Source organism: Cervus canadensis, chromosome 14, assembly GCF_019320065.1.
Source record: "Cervus canadensis isolate Bull #8, Minnesota chromosome 14, ASM1932006v1, whole genome shotgun sequence".
In the NCBI taxonomy this organism is placed as follows: domain Eukaryota; kingdom Metazoa; phylum Chordata; class Mammalia; order Artiodactyla; family Cervidae; genus Cervus; species Cervus canadensis.
Window position 1 is genome coordinate 30,990,577 of NC_057399.1, and position 23,531 is coordinate 31,014,107.

General features: G+C 36.0%; 1 protein-coding gene across 6 annotated transcripts in view; it reads right to left on the bottom strand.

Annotated features, from left to right (window-relative positions):
- The window catches only part of RFX3 (regulatory factor X3), a 304,937-nt gene that overhangs the window by 55,850 nt on the left and 225,556 nt on the right, over nucleotides 1-23,531 (bottom strand). For all 6 annotated transcript variants that reach the window (XM_043486872.1, XM_043486873.1, XM_043486871.1 and 3 more), the window contains 4 exons: nucleotides 22,040-22,221; nucleotides 18,175-18,294; nucleotides 3,842-3,963; nucleotides 2,006-2,118 (listed from right to left, as the gene is read on the bottom strand). In XM_043486872.1, coding sequence (XP_043342807.1) covers nucleotides 2,006-2,118; nucleotides 3,842-3,963; nucleotides 18,175-18,294; nucleotides 22,040-22,221 — 537 coding nt within the window. The remainder of the gene's footprint in view (nucleotides 1-2,005; nucleotides 2,119-3,841; nucleotides 3,964-18,174; nucleotides 18,295-22,039; nucleotides 22,222-23,531) is intronic.

Below are 23,531 nucleotides of genomic sequence, written 5' to 3' on the forward strand. Positions count from 1 at the left end.
TAACAGGAAACAATAATTAGGGACTTCCTTTTCATAAATGACTTTATGCTCCATGAAAATGGCCATGAATACTGGTAACTCTGAAACAAATGAGGATCATTCTATGAACTGCCATTTCCCATGCAGATTAATTACTCTAAATGTTCATTTCTCTTCATATAGAGTGCACGCGTGCTAAGTTGCATCCAATTCTCTGTGGCCCTATGGACTGTAGCTTGCCAGGTTCCTCTGGCCATGGGATTATCCAGGCAAGAATATTGGAATGCGTTGCTAAGGCCTATTCCAGGGGATCTTCCCCACCCAGGCAGGCTCTTTACCACTAGTGCCACCTGGGAAGCCCTCATATAGAATATTCATGACAATTAATGAAAATTTTATAATCCAAATAATATTCTCATCTTATTGGGGGAGTTTTTCATTTAGATTAATTTTAGTGTATATTTTTTAGAGTTGTAAATAATCATCCCCCAAGTTATATTTTGAATAATACGATAAACTTTAAAAAAATCTAAATTATATTTGTATAGGCTGGGTTGCTTGAAGCGAGTTTCACCTGAACACAGAGCAATGAGAAAATGATTAGAGCATCTGTACGTAAACCTTTGAATAGACATGATATTCACGTAGAAAGCAAGAAAGAAGTTTTTTTTTCCTTTATAAGTAAGGATCATCCAGAAATTCTCTAATACTAGGAGAAGTACAGCAGTGGAAGAGAAATGGACAGTGTTTTTCATCATAACAAGAAACGTTGGGAACAAACTGGCAGGACATGTTAAAAAATACTTATGGGACATGGTTTGTTAATAAGGAGACAACTTGCCCTTGGTTGTTAATAACCTAGCACCCTTGACAAGCACTCAGATTCACTCAAGCAGTTCTTATTTCTGGAGTGGGGAAAAAAAAACCTGTGAATGCTATGAGCTGAGACTTCTCACTACATACTGCATCGTCAGCAGTCAGGAGGACTGCCCAAGGATTATCTTTTACTTCTAAGTAGATCATAAATAGCCCTGGAATAAAGCTACCTAAATTCTAAGCAGTTCCTCTTTGAAAAGAAGGGATACTTTAGAAAACTCCTATTGCAATCTGCTATCTCCTTTCTGCCAGGTAAGTGGCCAGTATATGTGGACCTGGAGAGAATTTACTTCCTGGAGACAATGTATCCAATTCTGATCTGGGATAATCAGAAAAGAAGTAGGAGGAGGGATGGAAAACACCATGAGAAGAGTCAAGGGGCAAAAATGAAACAAGCAAAACTAGAGCCTCAATGATCCCTGGAAGGAATGCCTAAACATTTCTAGAAAATAGTTTTTGATAAAAATACATACTTAGAGTATAAACTTCAGAAGATTAAAAAGGTGTATAGCAATTAAGTCTCTTTCCCCTGACTCCTTAAACTCAGTTTTGATCCCAAAGGCAACCAGCATTAATATTTTGTTCTTTCTTCTGGAGAGATGTATACAGCGTGTTCTTTTTCATGAAAACAACAGTATGCTATACTCACTGTTTTACATCTTGCTTTTTCTCTTAATAAATCGTGGAGCTTGTTCCACAAACATACATTTAGACTTGCCTATTCCTTTTAATGGTTGCATAGCATTCCACTCTACAGATTATACCATATTTTATTTATTCAGTTTCCTGTTAGATACTGAAGTTATAATCAATCTTTTTAATTAAAAAACATAATGCAACAAGTTCCCTATACACTTATCTGTTCAACCACATGTAAGCATTTTTCTAGGATGAGTACCTAGAAGTGGAACTGCTTCAACAAAGGATTCCTATCAGACTAGGCTAAGAGGATGGAAAGTAAAATTTATTCTCCCCTTCCTGCATTCTTCACTTCTCCAGTTTGAGACAAGAAGAAAAAAACAGCTTATCAGTGTTCAAAGAAATATGAACTAACTTCATTTGTCCTCTAGGAATACGTTGAAGTATTTGTTTTAGCCAGTTGTCTGGAAAAACTTAGCTTGTGTCCATACTATGTTTTGAAAAGACCTACCTCACAGTGCTCTCGATAAAGACTCTGCAGTGACTTGATATCCTCAAAGGTAGTACCATCTGGCAGAGAAGAGATTTCAACTTCTCCAAACTCTGGAAGTGCGCGAGATGCATCTGTTACCATGACAACACAATGGAAAAAAGTTACTGTGGATGGTGCCAATTAAAGACTAATGAAGGAAAATTTAAGCAGACTAAAAAGGAAAAAAAATTATAGGTCAGAGGTCCAAAAAGCAAGGACTTTTCATACTAGTATTTTATAAACAAAACTTACTGCAGCAGCAGCACAAAAGAATAGAGGGAATACTTTTAAAATTTTGGAGAAACTAAATTTTCACTATGATTATACTGGAAATAACATATCACAGTGACTCTCAAAACAGGACCCCTATGATAAGAAAAATACCTTGAGCTGGCCACTATCAATTTTAGTTATTTTCATCATTTTGTTACTTAGGTATATAAAATACATTAGCTTTAAACTCATTATGCTTATACAACTCATATAATCATAAACCAAAAGACCTGCAAAGTAAGTATAAAGAAACCTAAAAAAATAACATTAAACTTAACAATGTTAATTTATATGATAGATGATGCTGCTGTCCTGTAACCACATCTTTCACGACTTGAATTTGGTACTGACTGCTGCAGTGCAGGAACTTTTGAGTTTGACAACCAACACATACTTCATGGTGGCTGGTTCTCCCATTATGCTTCTGTATTCAAATGAGCTGTGAAACTTTCCTCCACACAGAGCAGTGGGACATCATTTAGCCTTCCCTTGGGATGAAGCCGTAATTTACATAGTAAGTCTCTGTTCTTTTCTTATTAGCTCTGGACAATTAATGCAATACACTTTGGTGCCAGCCTTATCATAAATTCAAATACAAATGTGGAAACTATAAATTTCCAGAACAGTATTCGTTCTAATCTTCTAGGTAATCCAAAATATGCTTTTTTTTTTTTAAAGATTATAATTGAAATAAGAACATAAAATAAGAAACATAAAAATTCTTGTTGAGAGCTCATGGATCTATAAGAATATACTTGAAGACTCTAGTTTGGGAATGCTGCCATAATGTTTTCATACTTCAGTAGCTATTCTGTCCTGAGAGTACATTTTAGTTGTCTTTGTCAGAAAGTGCACATAGACACATATACACACACACAGACACATACACACACTCTGATACATTCTACTAATTTTGATCTGTTGTACCAAAACTATGCATGCTCATCTCTAGAAAAGCTGTCATTTAAAGTGCAAAATGCCATTTTGCACTTTTAGCTTTTATAGGAATATGCAAAATGTTCAAGTTCTACTTCCTTAACTCTTAAGTAACAAGAAACATGTATACCATTTACAAAACTACAAAAATAGGAAATACTATGATCAATTTAAAAGAATAAATTACTTAAAAGTTTATAATAATTTTTTCTAATCTGAGATTGTATGCACATGCAACTTTCTACATAGGAAATGAGAATTGCTTTTGGCACTTGAAGTTACTAATACTGTTGAAACCACAACACAATTTTGACCACAAATGCCCAATTAATACAAATTCTGGGAAGCAATTCCAAAGAAATGAGCCTTTAATTCATACGAATTTAAAAGTTTTACATAGCTTGAGATTTTTAAAAATAAGTCTAGAGGACACAAAAAAAAGTAGAAATGAACTAGAACTATCACATAATGTGCATAGTTTCAGCACACAAAGAAATCTATGTAATTAATATCTGTAATAGACATTGTACTTGGATAAAACACTACTGTAGTTCTCTTGTTTTCAAAATTCTAATAACAACTAATATGCATTACACCTTAACATACCTAAAAACTGTTGATGATGTTGACTTTGGGCAATTACAGTTTGCTCAACAGATGTGCCTGTCTGTTGACCACTTCCTGTGAAACCATCTGCAACCCCATCCACTTTCTGCATAGGCTTGTACCTAAAAATATTAGATGGGAAAAAACAAATAAATCAAATTATTCCTTGCTTTTTTGTACTACACAAAACTCCCAAGGCATTCAATTTTGTTTTGTCTTCTTTAACTGTCTCATGATAGTTGTAAAAGATTTTCTTCCTTGATAGTCGCATAAAGTAGGATGAGGAAATTTTTTAAATTGTAAAAAGAAAAATGAAGGAGAAGCACTTAGGAAAGGCACCCATTTTTGAAAATTCAGTAATTTAGCCAAGAATGAGAGTTATGAGGTATTTCTGTGGACAGCAGTGGCAAGGAAGTCCATGATTCTACTTTTAATACACTATTTGAACATAATTCTTAATGGCCAATGGATCAAGGGAGAAACATTTTAAATACATTGGGATGTGAATCTGAATTAAAATCTAGGAGTTTGGGCCTGAGCAATGTTTTAAATGGCTTTTATTTAGTTAATATCTCCAAAATGTGGTTCAGCCTAAAACTCAACCATACTGTTTTCCATATCACCTAAATCCTCCCATGCATCTCAACACATTCATCTCCCTTGACTTCTGTCCACATCTGCAAATATAAAGACCATAAGCATCAGCCTGTAGCAAAATGCATGCAAAAATCTATCTATAAACCGAGTCATCAAGTTTAAAAAAGTAAAAAGAATAAAAGTCACCTATAGTTATGCATTTATCTTTAGGTCCTAGTCATATAAACTCAAGAACTTTCTATACTGTTAAAATAGAAAAAATATGCTTCAACAGTATAGGCAAGAAAGAAAGATGCTTGGGAGAGAAATACCATAGGAAAAATGCATAGGTAAGTCTCCTAAGATAAGCAAATATAAAATAAGAAATAAGTAGCAACTATAATTTCCTCTGTTTCTAAGATCACAAATATTTTTATTCATTTTAGAAATTAAAAAAAACAGATAAATGTAAGAAAATGTTCAAATCTATAAGTTTATTATCTACACTTATGTACTTTATGCTGTTTGTCCTTCCATTTCTCCCCATTTCTAAATATATTTATAATATAATAGTCTTACCATCCAGATACTTGACTCTTTCATTGATACCATAAGTTAACTGTTAATAGTGTGCTAATATGAAGTTATTGTGAGTAGCAATGTCCCCAGTACACAAACAAGATATACACAAAGATGCCTATAGTCTGACAACAGATAGGAAATGAATGGATCTGGTGAAACATCACACAAACTAATGTTGAGGTTGCCTTAGGAAGTAATTCAACCTTGAATGCTATTATGACTTAGATAAATGAAACTTCCATGAAAACTGCAGTCACTCATAATGACATTTACTTGTATTTCTTATGTGACAGGAATCTCACAAAGAACTACATGAAAAGCAAAAATAAAGTCAGAAGATGAACAGGGTGAACAAAGGATACAACACACTTCATTCTTGTTATCATTTTAGTGATGACCCTGTACACCAAAATGTTGGTTGTTATTTTCTAATGATATAAAAGAACTCAAGCCTATTCTTTTATATAATGGAAAAAAACATCTGAAAGTACTTTTCAATTGGGGCCACATCAAGAGATAACACACGGTTTAATACAGTAGTGTGCTAGAAGTGCCATTTATTTTTTTAAAAAATGAATGTTTTTATGATTTTTTTCCTCCTTAAAGAATCATCTTAGAGAGGCAAAAAAAAAAATCCTTTGTGAGGCAAGAACTTTGAGTATTTTTGTGGGGGAGCAGTTGCTAACCATTCTGTTCTAGAAGACTTTAATGATTTTATCATTAGGGAATACAGTTAGAGAAGCTTTTATCCTCATTGATCCATTCCAGGTTTCATTTGATTTTAGCCTCCCTTTGTCAACTATGAAATTTTATATCACTAATAAAAGAAGCTAAAATTGTTTAACCATGTTTCTTCATTTATGTAATAGAGTTTGGGGATCATGGAGTTAATAAACAAAAGTGGTTAAAGGGACTTGATTACTTACTCTGGAGAAGAGCAAAATGGAAATATTTCCTATAGTCTTCAATTATATTAATTTTCAATATAGGATGAGAGAGTAATTACTAGACTTTGTCCAGCTATGCTTTATCAGTTTGCTGTGTCCTGCACAGCGTCTAGTATGCTACAGATGTTTAATAGGCACAAATATCAAGGACCATAAAAGGATATGACATGTATTCACCTTAGACTGACATATAGACATTGTACAGATGCTGTGTCACCTTCTACTTGTACATGGTGCTTAGCAAGCCTATAGTCTGCAAGGAAAATGATCTACTTCCTCAGAAAGATGTAGACAGCAGAAGTTCCAAACGAGAAAGATGTATTTTTAATAAGCAAAGTCACAATACATTATAATTAATGAATGATTATGCTTAATGATAATGATATTGAGTGGCAAGCACTGATTAGAGGTATATTCTATTATACAGGAGATTCAAAAATTCATTAAGATTAGTTTGTAGACAAAAAGGAAATAAGTTAATTCTGGAGAAATTCTGCAGGTCAGTACTTAAGAACAAATCTTATAAAGAAGAGGTGAAGAAAAAAAAAAAGAAAATACATTCAAAACTGGGCAATAGGAGGTTTAATTTTAACCATAGAGTAAGGGTTGCAAAGTGAATGGTGGATTGAATGGATTGGGTGAAAATGCACCAAGTGTTTCAGTGTTTGCTTGCCTGGGTAATAATAAAGCTAGTCACTCAGTCGTGTCCGATTCTTTATGACCCATGAACTGTAGCCCTCCAGGCTCCTCCATCCATGGGATTTACTAGGCAAGAATACTGCAGAGGGTTGCCATTTCCCTCTCCAGGAGATCTTCCTGACTCAGGGATCAAACCCAAGTCTCCTACATTGCAGGCAGACTCTCCACCATCTGAGCCACAAGAGAAGCCCTTTGCCTCAGTAATAGGACCTCTACATGCCAGAAGTTTATGTTGTATCTCTTTAGAAAAAGATGTGAAGACAAGTTTGGGAAGGCTTTGTGACAGAGAGAATGACAAAAGAGATTTCTGTGGTGGTCTAGTGGTTAAGAACCCACCTTGCAATGCAGAGGACATGGGTTCAATCACTGGTCGGGAAACTTAAGATTCCACATGCCACGGAGCAACAAAGTCTACACATCACAGCTAGAGATGCTGCATGCGTCAAAGCACTTCAGAGCCCACAGCCCACAGCTACCGAAGCCTGTGCCCTCTGGAGCCTGCTCACTGCAACCACTGAGCCTGTGGGCCACAGCCCGAGTCCATGTACCACAACAAAAGATCTCACGTACTACAACCAAGACCTGATGCAGCCAAACAGATAAATGTTAAAAAAGAATGACATCGGAAGGGCAGGTATATGGCTCATATTCAAGAACAGTATGAGTGTGGGCCTATAAATACGAGAGAGCTTCCAGGCAGTGCTGACTTTTCCTAGTAGTGGCATTTCCAAATGCCAGGTATTGCCTGGTACTAAATTGATACTTAGAAAGAAACCCCAAGAAATTAGAAATATTGAACTGAGGAAAGCTAAATGTTCATTTTCCTGACGTCCTATCTAAGGATAACATCCTATCCCTGCCATTACTTCAGAGCACTGGGGCTTCCCAGAGAAGGAGGGAGTTTAATAGGAAGTTGAATAGCCACATTAAACATAAGATAAACAAATACATGTGATAACTGACCCTTCTTGGAAGAAACAGTTATAGATGATATTATATTAGGTTTTGAAAGCTATTTATGTATCAGTATCTGAGCAGGTTTCAAAAAAATTCAAATGCTAGGCTTACCCTAGATCTATCTAACAAAATCTTTGAGAATGGGGATTAGGAATTTATTATTTTAACTAGCTTCTCATATATTTCTTAAGTAGTCTTCACAGAACTAGTCTATAGGAGCATCTTGGCAATAATAAATTCATTCAGTCAAATGTTGTAGAAACAGAACCATAACATTACAGAAAAATCATTTTCATAAGTCATTTCTCAATTTTTTTCAATAAACTATATTTGGAATGTAAATAACTATCTCTGAACAGATGGTGGATGATTAAATGAATGTATGAAGGAATGCTCAAGGTAACACCTTTCACCTATTAGACCATCAATTGATCTTAACAAATAGCAAACCTAGTTAACAAATATCTACTTTACTATAGGTAAAGTATTGTAGAGGTATAGCTTTGAAAAGGCTGTGTATGCATAGAATTTTCCAGGATGTTTTAATATTCCATTGACTTACATGATAATCCAACATTACCTTGGCCCTGGTTGAATTTCAAGTGACCTTTTAGCATTGAAACACAACTTTCAGATTTCCTATCTTTTTTTTTTAAATTTATTTTTTAATTAAGGACAATTGCTTTAGAGAATTTTGTTGTTTTCTTTCAAACATCAACAAGAACCAGCCATGTCCCTATCTTTTCTAAGTAAAATAATCACTATTTAACTACTAAAATTACCAAAAAAATGTTTTCTACTGAAAAAAAATTTGTTGAATCTTTCAAAAAACAGAACTCTTTAGTGTTTAAGAATTCTCTCCTTTTACTCACATTTATTTTTACAAATTTATTGTTTTATAATAGGCTTTCTTATAGTAGATTCTTAGTGCTCTTGAGTTGTGTGTGCTCTAATAAAGACCTGTGCTACATCAAATGAACAAACAGCTCTTGGTTTCAAAATTAGTAAGAGGCAAATGATAATTTTAACAGCTTGCAACTCCATGGGCAATCAAAGCTAAAGTTGTTAATGATTAAGAAATCAAAGAAACTCTAATGCTTTAATAGCTGAGCGTTATGCATGAAACCTGTCACTAACAAAGAAACTTGGAAAATTATTAGGAATCTTCCCCCATGGGGTTAGTCATAGCTGTTATTTAGAACTTGGACAGCTGTAACTCTACTGTAAAATAATATCTAATTCTGTCAATAATCTCACACATACAGACACTGAAGGAGTTCAATGGAAGGCAAAGAAGGGTATATATATTTACCATCATATTCAACTAATAGTAACAGATAGGATTTTCAACAGACTAAATGAACCATTTGGACAAGTATGTTTGAACCAGGCAAAAAAATGCATAAGCAAGATGTAAAATCTCAGCTATATAGGCATTTAGAGTCATCATTATGCTTATAACTATAGAGAGTACAAAATCATTTGATTTGCATGAACAAACCTAAATGTTGAGCTCATAGCCAGGACAAAAGGCTAACATTTTCTGCAGGAATCATGACATTCCCTTTGGAAAAATAGTCCCAGGAAATTCTTAGGTGACTTGAGGTATGAAGTAAATCAAATGATATAAACATGAACAGATCAGAAGAAAATAATGTTGAGTGCCATCTTTTCAGATTAGTAATGGACTTCTTGATGTCACACTGGATATGTTTCTATCTTGACTTGTAGCATCAACCCTGCTGATTAATGATAGTTATTACAACTCTTCAATCCTTGTTGGTAGCTCTATATTTGTCTCATCATTAGCTCTACATCTATAATTGGGAAAGGAGAGTAGGAAAAAATAAATTCAAATGGGAGTATTTGTGTTCATTGCAGCAGTTTTAGTAGGAAATGTGGGAGAAGCAGGGAAGAGAAGAGGTTTAAGCTGTTGGCTGAAACAGAAGCCTGAGGGTCCTTTATTCATTTCACAAATGATGCTCACTGCTCTCCCAGGTGCTGAAAATGCAATGTTGAAAGAAGCAAATACAATTCTCTTAGCTCATGAATTTCTTCACTGAGTTCTCCTATTGTAGGTAATTTAGACTTAACTATATAGAACTGATATATTCTTGTTACAAATATGTATGGCACCTTTATGATACTTCTTTTATCTATATCTGGTCCTTTCTGTTAAACTGATCCTAGAGGAATGCGTCCACTCTCCCTTTATTTGGAGAATGACAACATGACCACCTGACTGCAAGACAGCAACAAAAACAAAAATGGGCATCTGAAGCTCTATCTTGGAAAAAACAAATTAGTGAGCTTCTTGCATAAAGCAAATTAAATAAGCCTGTTTCCTTATCAGTAAATAACAAACAATATAATTGCCAAACGAGATCTTGCATATAAATGAACATTTCACAAGTTCAATAAATGTTCATCAGAAGAATTAATATTAACAAACTTTACATGAATTACTATACTTAATAATTACTGAATGTGATTATTTATGATTCTATCTTCAGTGGAAAATATATTTACATTAGGGACTTGCTGCAGCAGTATAGTGAACATTAAATACCTCAGTGCCAAGATTCCTTAATTTTTTCCAAAAGCCAAACGCACAGACATCTGATCATCTTCTCACTAAAGACCCCTGCCACCTTCAGCTGCCTCAGAGCAATTTACCAGTCCTAGATGCTTATCTCTGTAATGACCTCAGGGAATTTATGGTCAGGAAAGGAACTGTAAACCATTAACATCAATCACAGTTGAAAACCACTGGCCCAGAGGTGTAAAGAAATGAAAGCCAAACTTGCCCAATTTCCCAGCTTCATTCTTCTCCAAAACAGCCTTATTTTTTAATTTTTTAAAATTGAAGTATAGTTGATTTACAATATCATGCTAGTTTCAGGTGTATAGCTCAATGATTATATAAAATACAATTCGTTTTCAGAATCTTTTCCCTTGTAGGTTATTAAAAAACACTGAGTATATTTCCCTTTGCTATATAGAAAAAGGAAACATATCTTGAGACAGAGAATTGTATCCAGGAAGTTTGTTGGGGAGCACCCAGGGCATCAATGCCCATGGAGGGGCTGGTGAAGGGAGGAAGAATGGGCAGGCAGAGGAATCAAGTGCTTTTGTGTTTTTTTTTAATTAAAAAAAAATATTTTCAATTGGAGGATAATTGATTTACAGTGTTGTGTTCATTTCTGCCATACATCCACATGAAATAGTCACAGGTGTACATATGTTCCCTCCCTCTTGAATCTCCCTCCCATCTCCACGCCCCGCATCCCACCCCTCTAGTTGTCACAGAGCACCAGGTTGAGCTCCCTGTGCTACACGGCAACATCTCGTTGGCTGTCTGTTTTACACATGGTAATATATATATTTCAAAGCTACTTTCTCAACTTGGTCCACCTTCTCCTTCCCCTGCTGTGTCCATAAGTCTGTTCTCTATGTCTGAGTTTTTATTCCTGCCCTGCAAATAGGTTCATCAGCACCTCTGTCACGACAAACTGGAAAGCTCTTAGAGAGATGGGAACACCAGACCATCTTACCTGTCTTCTGAGAAACCTGTATGCAGATCAAGAAGCAACAGCTAGAACCCCGTATGGAACTGAGTGGTTCAAGAATGAGAAAGGAGTCTGACAGGGCTGTTTGCTGTCACCTTGTTTGTTTAATCTATATGCTGAGCACATCATGAGAAATGCCACGCTGGATGAGTTACAAGCTGGAATCAAGATAGGCAGGGGAAACATCAACAACCTCAGATGTCCAGATGTTACCACTCTAATGGCAGAAAGAGAAGAGGAACTAAACAGTCTCTTGATGAGGGTGAAGGAAGAGAATGAAAGAGCTGGCTTAAGACTAAATAAAAACACTAAGATTGTGGCGTCTGGCCCATTACTGCATGGCAAATAGAAAGAGAAAAGGTGGAATTAGTGACAGATCTCCCCTTCTTCCTTCATAGCTCAGTTGGTAAAGAATCCGCTTGCAATACAGGAGACCATGGTTCGATTCCTGGGTCGGGAAGATCCCCTGAGGAAGGGATAGGCTACCCACTACAGTATTCTTGGGCTTCCCTTGTGGCTCAGCTGGTAAAGAATCTGCCTGCAATGTGGGAGACCTGGGTTCAATCCCTGGGTTTGGAAGATCCTCAGGAAAAGGGAAAGGCCACCCACTCCAGTATTCTGTCCTGGAGAATTCCAAGGACTGTATAGTCCATGGGGTTGCAGAGTCGGACACAACTGAGCAACTTTCACATTCCTCTTCTTGGGCTCCAAAATCACTGCAGACAGTGACGGATGGTGACTGCAGCCATGAAATCAGAAGACAATTGCTTCTTGGCAGGAAAGTTATGACAAACCTAGACAGTGTGCTGAAAAACAGAGACATTATTCTGCCGACAAAGGTCCGTATAGTCAAGGCTATGGTCTTTCCAGTGGTCATGTATGGTTGTGACAGCTGGACTATAAAGAAGGCTGAATGCCAAAGAATTGATGCCTTCAAACTGTGGTGCTGGAGAAGACTCTTGAAAGTCCCTTGGACACAGGAGATCAAACCAGTCAATCTTAAGGGGGATCAACCCTGAATATTCACTGGAAGGACTGATGCTGAAGCTGAAGCTCCAGTATTTTGGCCATCTGATGTGAAGAGATGACTGATTGGAAAAGTCCCTGATGCTGGGAAAGATCAAGGGCAGGAGGAGAAGAAGGCGTCAGAGGATGAGACTGCTGGATGGCATCACTGATGCAATGAACGTGAACTTGGGCAAACTCCGGGAGACGGGAAGGGACAGGGAGGCCTGGCGTGCCGCAGTCCATGGGACTGCAAAGAGTCAGACATGACTGGGGACTGAACAACAACAACAATTATTATTAATTTCCATTTTGCAGATGAAGAAACTGAGGTTCAATGACGTTCAGTCATACATACCAAAGTGCCAAGCAGCCTGTACTCAAATCCCTATTTCCAACATTTACATATAGAATTCTTTCCACTAGTCTACAAAACTATATTAAGAAAGGTCTTCTAATGACAGAGGTTCTTGCCCTCATTCCTTAGGAACATGCATGCTTTCACATCTGTCTACAGCCAAAGCACAACTAGCTTTGCTTTTTAATTGGCCTCTCTTTTCCTCCCCTCACTGACACAAAAATTCCTTTTTTTCCACAGAATCCAATTCCTATGAAGAGATTGTTCACAGAGTCAGGAAGTGACACATTTCTTCACTTATTTAGGACATACTCAACTGTAATCTTCCCCTTTATTTCATATGCAAAACTTTTATTAACATGTGTACATTTCTCTTTGGGCTATACTACCTCTTTGGGGAAAGAATCTTGTAAGATCAAAGATAAGAGGCCTGGGTTCTTGTCCTGGTTTCTCTATGATCATGGATACATTACCTACTCTTATGGACTTCAGTTTTTTCATCAAGAAAACTGCACTTTTAGGTGCACTAGGTGACCCCTTGCTCCAACTCTTTCTATGATTCTGTGACAGACATATTCTATATGCACCATTGATTGTTATGTATTTGGTGAAGGAATCAAATGCAGCAAAGCACACTGTCAAAAGCACTTGACTCTATTCCACCACTTTTGCTACTAGAATTTGGAAGAATAACTGAAATATATGTGCCAGCACTCTCTATGTACGTCTTTTAAATATTAAAAAGAAACTGCAGCAAAGATTTTTATTTAGATCATAAAGCTGAAAATTATTCACCTCCTTTTTGCTTTACACTAACCTAATTTATTTATTGTCTATATTAGAGTAAGCAAATTAGTCCATGAGTAAAATTCCTTGAAAACTGAAGATTACCTCATTTAAGTGCAGAAGTTATTTTCATGTGAAATATTTCCAAAAGGAAGGTCTTAAGAATTACCCAATTATTACACATTCTCCTGCTTCCTTAATCAGAGTACTTAACCTCTTTCTGATTACCTATAATGCCATCAATATGCCAAACAGTTATCACATTGTGTAGACTAGATTTTAGTCACTATAGTGCTACTTAAAGGGCCTACTGGAGTGCCTAGGTCTACGTGTTCCTCCATGGAATGTGCGCAGATTGCTGGGCTGAATAACCCAAAGGGAATCAAAGACACTCGTCTACTTATATTTCCTCTTGCCAGCTGTTATATCTCACGACTGCCTATGAATCAAGTGGGCTCTAATCTGCTCCTTTATTTTAGGTAAATGACTTGAGGATGGCTTCATCTTTTCAATTAAGCTAATCTATGGGCTCTGTGACATCTGTTTTTCAATCAGAAGCTGTTTCCACTTATTTCCAGACTCATGGCTATGTTCCCATATGGTGGTGTTGCTGGGAATTTGATTTGCAGATAAGTGGAAATTTCCTCTACTGCCCTATCAAATCTTCAAATGAGATACCATATTAAAGGAGTTCTAAAAATTATAAAGCTATGCAAAACAAAAATCATTATACATGCTATAGCTACAGTGATTCCAAAGTAATGAGAAAAAAATGCACAAACTGAACTCCAAAAAATGATTTTTTTGGGATAAAATAATTATTGTTTATATTTGAATTTTCTTATAGGAACAGGTGAAGCACATACATTTACACTATGGAAGATGTGCACATATAGATTCATAAAAAACTCCTACTGTATTTAAACAATTTGAATATTCTAAAATATTAAATACTAGTAGATGATATAAACTATTTTAAACTTTTCAAATGTCCCTCGTACTTTACCAGGATGGATGGCAGTCTCTTCTTATGTGAAATTTAATACATTCAGTAGAATCATTTGAATTTTGAAACCATCTTTTTTTTTTTCCATTTATTTTTATTAGTTGGAGGCTAATTACTTTACAGTATTGTAGTGGTTTTTGTCATACATTGACATGAATCAGCCATGGATTTACAAGTATTCCCCATCCCAATCCCCCCTCCCACCTCCCTCTCTACCTGATTCCTCTGGGTCTTCCCAGTGCACCAGGCCCGAGCACTTGTCTCATGCATCCAGCCTGGGCTGGTGATCTGTTTCACCCTAGATAATATACATGTTTCGATGCTGTTCTCTCGAAACATTCCACCCTTACCTTCTCCCACAGAGTCCAAAATTCTGTTCTGTACAAACCATCTTATTTTATAAGCTATAAAGCAAACGATACAATAGGTCCTTTTTCCACTGTGTTCAACAAATACTTTAACCCTTGCATTTAGACTCAGGAAGAGACACTTTTTCTCTTCTGTGCAAGTGTTTCCTCTCAGTGGGGTAACTGGCTTCACTTAAAGCCCATCAATGTTGCCATTGATATAACCCTTCAGAGATACTAAAAAAACAAATTAGGATTCCTCCTAATCCCAATGAGGGGTTGGTGAAGTTGATAACAGAAGCAATCATCCATGACACCATGCCAAGAGAAACTGCCCATAATCCAAAACTTGTACCATTCACAAATAACAACAAAATATTAAAAGAAGTTTCAGTACATCTTTGGTTCTCTAATATTCTTATTTCATAAGAAAGCAAACACTGTAAGAAACTAAAGTCTTATGAACTATGAATATCACTGAGAATTTTATATCACTTCTTAAATACAACCATATCATATCTAATTCTAAAAGCAGTACTTGGATTGCAGGGTTTTCATAGCTCATTAAACTTTATAGCTCTGAAATCTGTTTCATAAGGAGACCTTTGTAACTCTTTGATTTTGCTTACCTAACCCAGGCTTTGTAAAAAGAATGTTCCTGGAAGGCTTCCATTTCCATGAAAACTTGCAGTGACATCCCTGGATAAAGTAAGCTTCAGCTATCTTAGGTGCAATTTACCAAGGCATTGTTCATATTTAAGTTTGAAGATATGTTATTTTTGAACTAATCTTTTCTTTCTTTATTGCACCAACATCTCCAGTGTGAATTGCTGCTATGCATGAGTGCAGAGACTATACCAGAAAGTAAAAGCTATAAGCATTATCACTAACAGGTGGAAACAGTAATTGTAAATCAAGACAAATAACAGTTTATTCCAACTCACACACACTCTGTTTCCAACCATAAAAGGGACTGTTTTGTGTTTCTTCCCCAGAACTCTTCTTAATATATTTCATTGACTATACCTCAAAAAACAGAAATCAGTAATTTGAAAACTAAGTTTGAGAATCTGTGAAACATAATTTATGTAATAGCCAATCCTGAACTGACTCTTCAGTCCTGAATACTAGAAATTATATCTGTATTTACAAGTGCCTTTACCTCCAGTCTCTTTCCACTAAAAAGGTCTTGCCCCAAATCAAAAAGTAATCTCTTCAGACAAAATCTGAATGTGTCACTGCTTTGTTTGGAAGCAAGTCTTTGAAGTCTTGACAGTTTCTAAGCACAAAATCATTAACTCCATATACAACCAAATCCCTTCATCTGTGATCCAAACTACTCTTAAAATCCCATCTCTCACTCAAGTCTAATTTTAACCCTAAAGGACCCAATCTTCTCAGTTCTCCTCCTGTAATATCAACCTCACCATATCAGAGTGTATTCACCAGAGATGTCATGGACTTTATGCCTAAGTGGTACATGTGTTTACATTATTCCCTCTGCCTAAATGTTCCTCTCTTATTCTGATCCCTCTAATTCCCTACTCAAATAGCACCTTCTCTGTGAAACTTCCCAATCCTCCCTTTCCAAGACTTTGCTCAAACAGTTTGGCAAAGTAGTCCAACAGTTCCTTGATCAAAGCTTTGTTTTAGCATTTCTTAGGGTGCATTATCGGAGAAGGCAATGGCACCCCACTCCAGTACTCTTGCCTGGAAAATCCCATGGACGGAGGAGCCTGGTAAGGTTGCAGCCCATGGGGTCGCGAAGAGTCGGACATGACTGAGCAACTTCACTTTTACTTTTCAATTTTATGCACTGGATAAGGAAATGGCAACCCACTCCAGTGTTCTTGCCTGGAGAATCCCAGGGATGGGGTCTCAGAGAGTCAGACACAACTGAAGTGACTTAGCAGCAGTAGCAGCAGCAGGCTGCATTATGGGCTTCCCAGGTGGCAGCAGTGGTAAAGTACCTGCCGGCCAATGCAGGAGACACAAGAGACATGGGTTCAATCCCTGGGTTGGGAAGATACCCTAAAGGAAGCCAGGGCAACCCACTCCAGTATTCTTGCCTGGAGAATCTCATGGACAGAGGAGCCTGGAGGGCTATAGTCCATAGGGTCAAAAAGAATCAGACAGGACTGAAGTGATAGCATGCACACAGGCTGCATTACCTTAAAAAAAAAAAAAATTTCCATGTGCCTGGTTATCTAATTTCTTAACTCCTCCAAGGTAAGAACTGTGTCTTATCTCTGCACTCAGGACCTAGCACATGTTAGAGATGCAACCGGTGCTCAGTTACTAAATAGATAAAGGGCTACTGCATGGTATGGCCTTTCCAGGTCCAACGGTAGTAAAGAATCCACCTGCCAATGCAAAAGACGCAGGTTCAAGCCCTGGGTCAGGAAGATCCGCTGGAGGAGGAAATGGCAATCTACTCCATTATTCTTGCCTGGAAAATTCCATGGACAGAGCCTGGTGGGCTGCAGTCCACGGGGGTCACAAAAAAGTTGGACATGACTGAGCATGAGCACACTGCATGGTATCCTTTTTCTCCAGCAGTAACTTAGAACTAATGCATCTGATTACACCAGTATGATGTGGAGGAGATCTTGCCAAGGTGACTCACTATCCCAGATCAATGGACCAAGCAGATTGACATAGATCACCTGACTACCTATGTGCAGTCCTTCTTTTCCCTATCAAATACTGCATGCTCAACTGAAAACAAAAACTGGAACTACTGCGATGGCTGAGCTCTATTAGTAAAGAGGGAAAGATTTTACATTTTACTCCAAACTGTGATATAAGTCACATGAGACAGAAGGCCTTTGGCTATGTAGCAGTTTTACACACTTGTGCAAATCATTTAACCTCTCTGGGACTTATCTGAAAAAACAAAAACAAAAACAAAAACAGGGGTTTTAGTGCTTTGACTGCCACAAGGCTAAGGAGGCAGACTACACTGATGTATTTTTCAATTCTAAGATCTATAACTCTATTTATCCATCCATTCATTCATCATCCACCCATCCATTCATGAATGCTTGAGATATCTTAAAGCCCTAATATTTACAATTCTACATTTATGAAAGTTGGAGTCAAAGAAAATGCAAGAAGTCCCAAACATTCTGCAAGAATTTATACTGTCAAAAAGAATGACTTAAAAACATGTGCAGATTAACAAGAAGCTCATGAATACTGACAAATTTCTCCAGATGCCTCTTATAGCATGTGTTTAGTCTCCTTATTGGAATAGTTTGGGATGTCACGTTTATTTAAAGGGACCAAACACGCTGTCTGATGAGTAATTTTTAAAAGATTTAGAAAACAGAATGAATGAAATTCTAAATCATATTTGAGAACTGTCTGTAGTGAAAGCATATCAACAATAGTGATATTCATGCTCACTTAGGTATTTGTTCTACTCGTTCAGAAAAAAAAAATGGAAACAGCTAAAGAAATCCATAACTTTGACATGTCAGTGACAATCCCCACAGCTACCTTTGTTTCTGTTGCATGGGTTGTTGTCTCATAGCCATATACTGCATGTCTTCTTGGAGGCGATTAAGAGGGGAATCAGGCTTGACACGAATCCCATAGTAATGGTACTTGGAGTTTCCTCTTCATAAGAGAACAGCAAACAGAGACACAAAAAAGTCAGTCAAGTCAATATCAATCATATAGGATTCCATTTAATTTCATATTTGGAAAAATAGGTAAAGGCAAACTTAATGTTATATATCTATGATTTACCTGTTCTGGACACCTGTGTATTTTTACAGTGGCTACATTTGAAGAATCAAAATAAGATTCTGAATCAATCAGTTCAAGGCCCTAAGAAAAATCTGTCCTTATAAACTTTTGCTTAAATACTAGTCACAGTCCATTTGTTTGATTTATATTACATTTTGTTTTCAAATTTATATTTTAGCTATAATTTAGAAAATTATATTAACAGGATATTCACTAACAGGATAAAGGGCTGCACACCAAGAAGTTACTATAAAGTAGTTATGCAGAACAAAGAGGAAAAAAATATTAACTCTACTGTCTTGAAGAAGTCCTGTATTTTTCTAGTTCTATTATTGCAGGGGTGATTAAGATAACTTCATTGACACAAGATGTTATGAAGTCTATTATTTAATATTTTGAAACCTAAAAAAGCAGGCATTTAATCCTATTGATTTCAAAACATATTTTATTAGTCTCTGTTTTTATGGATTCATATCAGTTTTGCAGGCTGAATAAGATGTGTCACAACAGATATGGAGAAATTTCTCTGTGAAAATGGCAAATTTCCACCTGGATAAAAAAATTGTCACAATTTCCTCATGTTCATGAAAAAGACCATATTTGTTATTAGAAATGACAAAGTTTTACCCTGAATGAAATTTGCAAATTCTTTCAAAAATAACATTTTAAATATGTAAATTTTTGCAAATAGAAAATAGTAGTTTTTCACAAGTCTATATATAGCAAGCCATCAGTGCTCTTTCCAATTTTTTCTTTCATTTACAAAAAAAAAATGCAAGTGGAGTGTGGATTCAATATTTTATATAAAAATAAAACAAAATTTTACTTCCAAGCTCCAAGAACACACATTAGATGAACCCTATATATTTGAAAATACATTAAATTTTTATTATATAAATAATATTGATAGCCTAAAAAGGTAGCCTACCAATTTGAATACCTACACAGTTATTGGTATAGGTATTTGAATACCTACATATTTGTAGTAAAATAAATGAGTAGGAAAACTTAATGCCTTCCATTTGCAGACATTAGATTTTTTCTCCAAGATCCACTGCCAAATAGAGCAAAATACAAAAACAAACAAACAAACAAATACCACAAACTCAGTTAGCCCTGTTCTCCCACACAAACAGCAGAACAAGAGGGAAAAGCCAATGACAAAGTTACAAAATAAAATGACATCGCTCTTGTGAGATCCCAAAATACATGAAGTATCTATCAGTAGTTTCTCTTCAGTTTCCTATAAATCAGCACTTTGGGTGTGGTGGTGGGGAGGCGGTTCTCTCTGTGCCACTGGAGATGGTTGGGGGATATCAGTATGTTCTGTGGTAACAAAAGATACCCTTTGATTTGTCTTTGTTTAGAAACACGGTGACTTTACTCATCTTTTACTTAGCTTCAGAGACTTGAGAAACAGTCTGGTTCTGGTTTGAATGAATTCACCAGATAATTTTATTGATGGATAAGTAACAATTTACATACGGTTTGCTTCGGAAAAAAAAGTATCTTGAGTTGGTCTGCCTCATGATTTATACTGATTTTCTTTCTGTTCCCTGGGTTAGGCATAGAAAATGAATGCTAAAACAGTTTCCATGGTAGAAAGAGTCCCTGGTACTTCACCCCTACCATTGTTAGCTTTTCTACATTAGAGTTCTGCTATCTTCATAACACAGTATTTGTTTAAACTTTCTCCATAAGATTTCTTTTCTCCTTATTCTTCTAGGCTTTGTTTTCCACCTCTAATTTCAAACATTACATACAATTTTAAAAGGAGCAGGAGACACAACTCATATAGTGCGAAGGGGAAGAAAAGAAGATAGAAAGTAAAAGCTGCAATATTGCAACATGTACTTATAGAGCCTAGAGTATGGATTCCACTCATTCGCCAACCCAAACAACCCCAATTTTGTCCTTTTCTATTTTAAAGATGCCTTTCAGGGCTTGAATGGAGCCTCAAAATAGGATTCATTGAAATCCCTTTCAGTAACAAAAGAGGCACAACAATACAGCTATTAGAATGCTGAATGAAGCCCAGAGATTCAAAATATTGGCACAGTATGCGTAACTACTGATCCATCAGCTAGGATATAGCAGATTAGGTCCCCAAATAATGATTTTTGTGGTTCCAGGAAAAAAAAAATAACTAACAAAACAAAAAGACTTTTTCAAGTGATAGGAAACTAGTTCCTTTACTATGAATAAATAATCATATTCTTCAGTTTAAAATACACTATTCTTTTGAAGTATGGATAGAAGAAAATACATTTCTGAGAGAACAGAACCTTCAGCAATCTGAAAGCTGTACAATCACTTACAATGCAACAGAAAGGAATCATTCACACTCTGAATACATACAGACCTTGTAATCCTCATAAAACTGTCACATTCCTTTTTTCTGTATAAATTTACATTGAAGTCAATTACAAAGGCTCTGTTTATTTTATTAAGAATATTAAAAACTCTTTGCTAGAATACTATGGGGCTGTGACTTATCTCTCACCCAAGGTATATCATCTGTTATATATTGTATAGCAGCTATACATTTATACTTTTAAATATAGATTTCATAAGGTATAAGAAATCAGAAGCATGCATAAGACTCTGCTCAGCTATTCAAAATATGTTATGATAATTTGTAAAAAATACAGCAGTAAAATGAAGCTCTGCAGTTTTAAGTATTATTTTCATCATATTTTGACTAATAAAAACACTCATATGTATTTCCAAAAAAAGGAAACAGAGAAACTCTAAGAATCTTCCTCACATTATTGATTTCCTTGCAATGGAACCATACTAAACTTTTGCTTCCATAAATGCATGGCTTCACAATCAAGAGTTTTAAAAAGGCTAATAAAAGGTTAAAAAGGACAATGTCATTAACTGAGAGCTTCAAACATCCAAAACTTGTAAGTTCACAAAATAATTTTGAATTGGTCTCCAAAAATGACATGAATAACTCAGCTTTAATTTCTTACTCTATGCAAATAGAAGAGTTATTTATAAAGATCTTTCTATGTAATTTTGCAAATCAAGAGATACATGGTTTTCCACTTACTATGTCACTTTATTCATCATCTTTAGTACATTTATTTTCCAAAAGAGAAGAAAGCAGTATACACTGATTTTTAAAGCATCATATATAAATTTTCCAGTAATAGCTTGAAAAGTGAAAGTGAAAGCGTTAGTGGCTAGGTTGTGTGCAATTCTCTGCAGCCCCATGGACTATAGCCCACCAGGCTCCTCTGTCTATGGAATTCTCCAGGCAAGAATATTGGAGTCGGTTGCCATTCCCTTCTCCAGTGGATCTTCCCAACCCAGGGATCAAACCAGGGTCTCCCGCATTGGTCTGTTCATTTCTATGTGATTTGAGAATCAGTTTTTCTCCAAGCTTTGCTACTTGGATGTTTAGGACAAGACATCATTCTGTATTGTCAGTTTTCAGTGAATAATGACCTTTCCTTTTCCTGAGGATTTTCATAAACTGAGCTAATTTTTAAATTTTTTTCTTAATGTATTATCTGTAATCAAATACTTTTGCCCAAACAATATACTGAATGACTATAGTTTAAAAAAGAGAGATTAGTTTATGATATTATCTTTTAGTACTAACCTAGTTCCCAATCTCCTGGTTCGTAGCCCCATAAAAATTGACCTTATTAGTTTTCCAAAAGAAGCAGCATTGACTGGATCCAGTTTGTGTTCCTGACAGTGTCGTAGGTAGTGGTTGTACAGAGTGCTTCTGGGAAGGCTCACTCCTTCTGCTGTCTCGTAATTGTCCAACAGCCACTGGAGCTAGTGTAAACAAGACAGGGTAAACACAGAGAAACCGAATCATTCACCAAAATGCCTCTAAGACACTGCAACCACAACACACAGAAATATGTAGAAGATCTTCCTCAAGCCTTATGACAGGGAAACTGTTGCAATTTGGAGGCCTGTGTAATCTGAATGTGAAAACTCTTGGAAGTTTAGATAGCTGACCAGCATTTATTGACCTCAGACCATGTCCATTCCTTCAAACATTCAAGTACCTATACAGACATACTAGTTTTCCTTGTATTGATTCCTACTTTGGAGATAAAAACCTCTTCAAGGAATTCAAATAATCTCATTAACTGTTTATAAATATAATTCGTAATTGCTACAGAAATAAACATATTACCAAGCCTGGCAGCATGGTGCATAATATGTCTTCAGTGCTGGTTTGTTACAACACATAATCAGCAGGCTGCCTTGTATAAATTTTTATACTAAGGCTCTATTCATTTTTATAGAATTTTAATTTACTTACACAAGATAATACAATTACAGCATATCTACTGGGACAAATTCTACAAGCAGTAAGGAAAATTTTCAGTCTTTTCTTCTCCAGAAAGAAACTCACTAGACACTGATTTTAAAAAATTATGTATAACGAAAAGGGATCACTTATTACAATCATTTGAGTTTCTCTATGTTTTTTTCATAATTTTGGAAGACACACTACACTGGTAGTTGGAAAGCAATGTTTTTTCAGTCTGTAGTGCATATTTTAGTCTTATGGGTGGCCAATAACATCATGAAAAGATGCTCAACATCACAAATGATTAGAAAAATGCAAATCGAAACTACAATGAGGTTATCACCTCACACCAGTCAAAATGGCCATAATCAAAAAAATCTACAAACAATAAATGCTGGAGAGGATGTGGAGAAAAGGGAACCCTCTTACATCAATGCTGGGAATGTAAACAGATACAGCCATTATGGAGAATAGTATGGAGAGGCCTTAAAAAACTAGGAATAAATCTACCATATGACCCAGGAATCCCACTACTGGGCATATACCCTAATTAAGCCACAATTCTAAAAGACACATGTGCCCCAGTGTTCACTGCATCACTATTTACAATAGCCAGGACATGGAAGCAACCTAGATGTCCATCTATAGATGAGTGGATAAATAAGTTTTCATATATATATATACATATGTGTGTATATATATATATACACACAATGTAATATTACTCAGCCATAAAAATGAGCTAATTTGAGTCAGTTCTAATAATGTGGATGTACCTAGAGCCTGTTACACAGAGTGAAGTCAGAAAGAGGAAAACAGA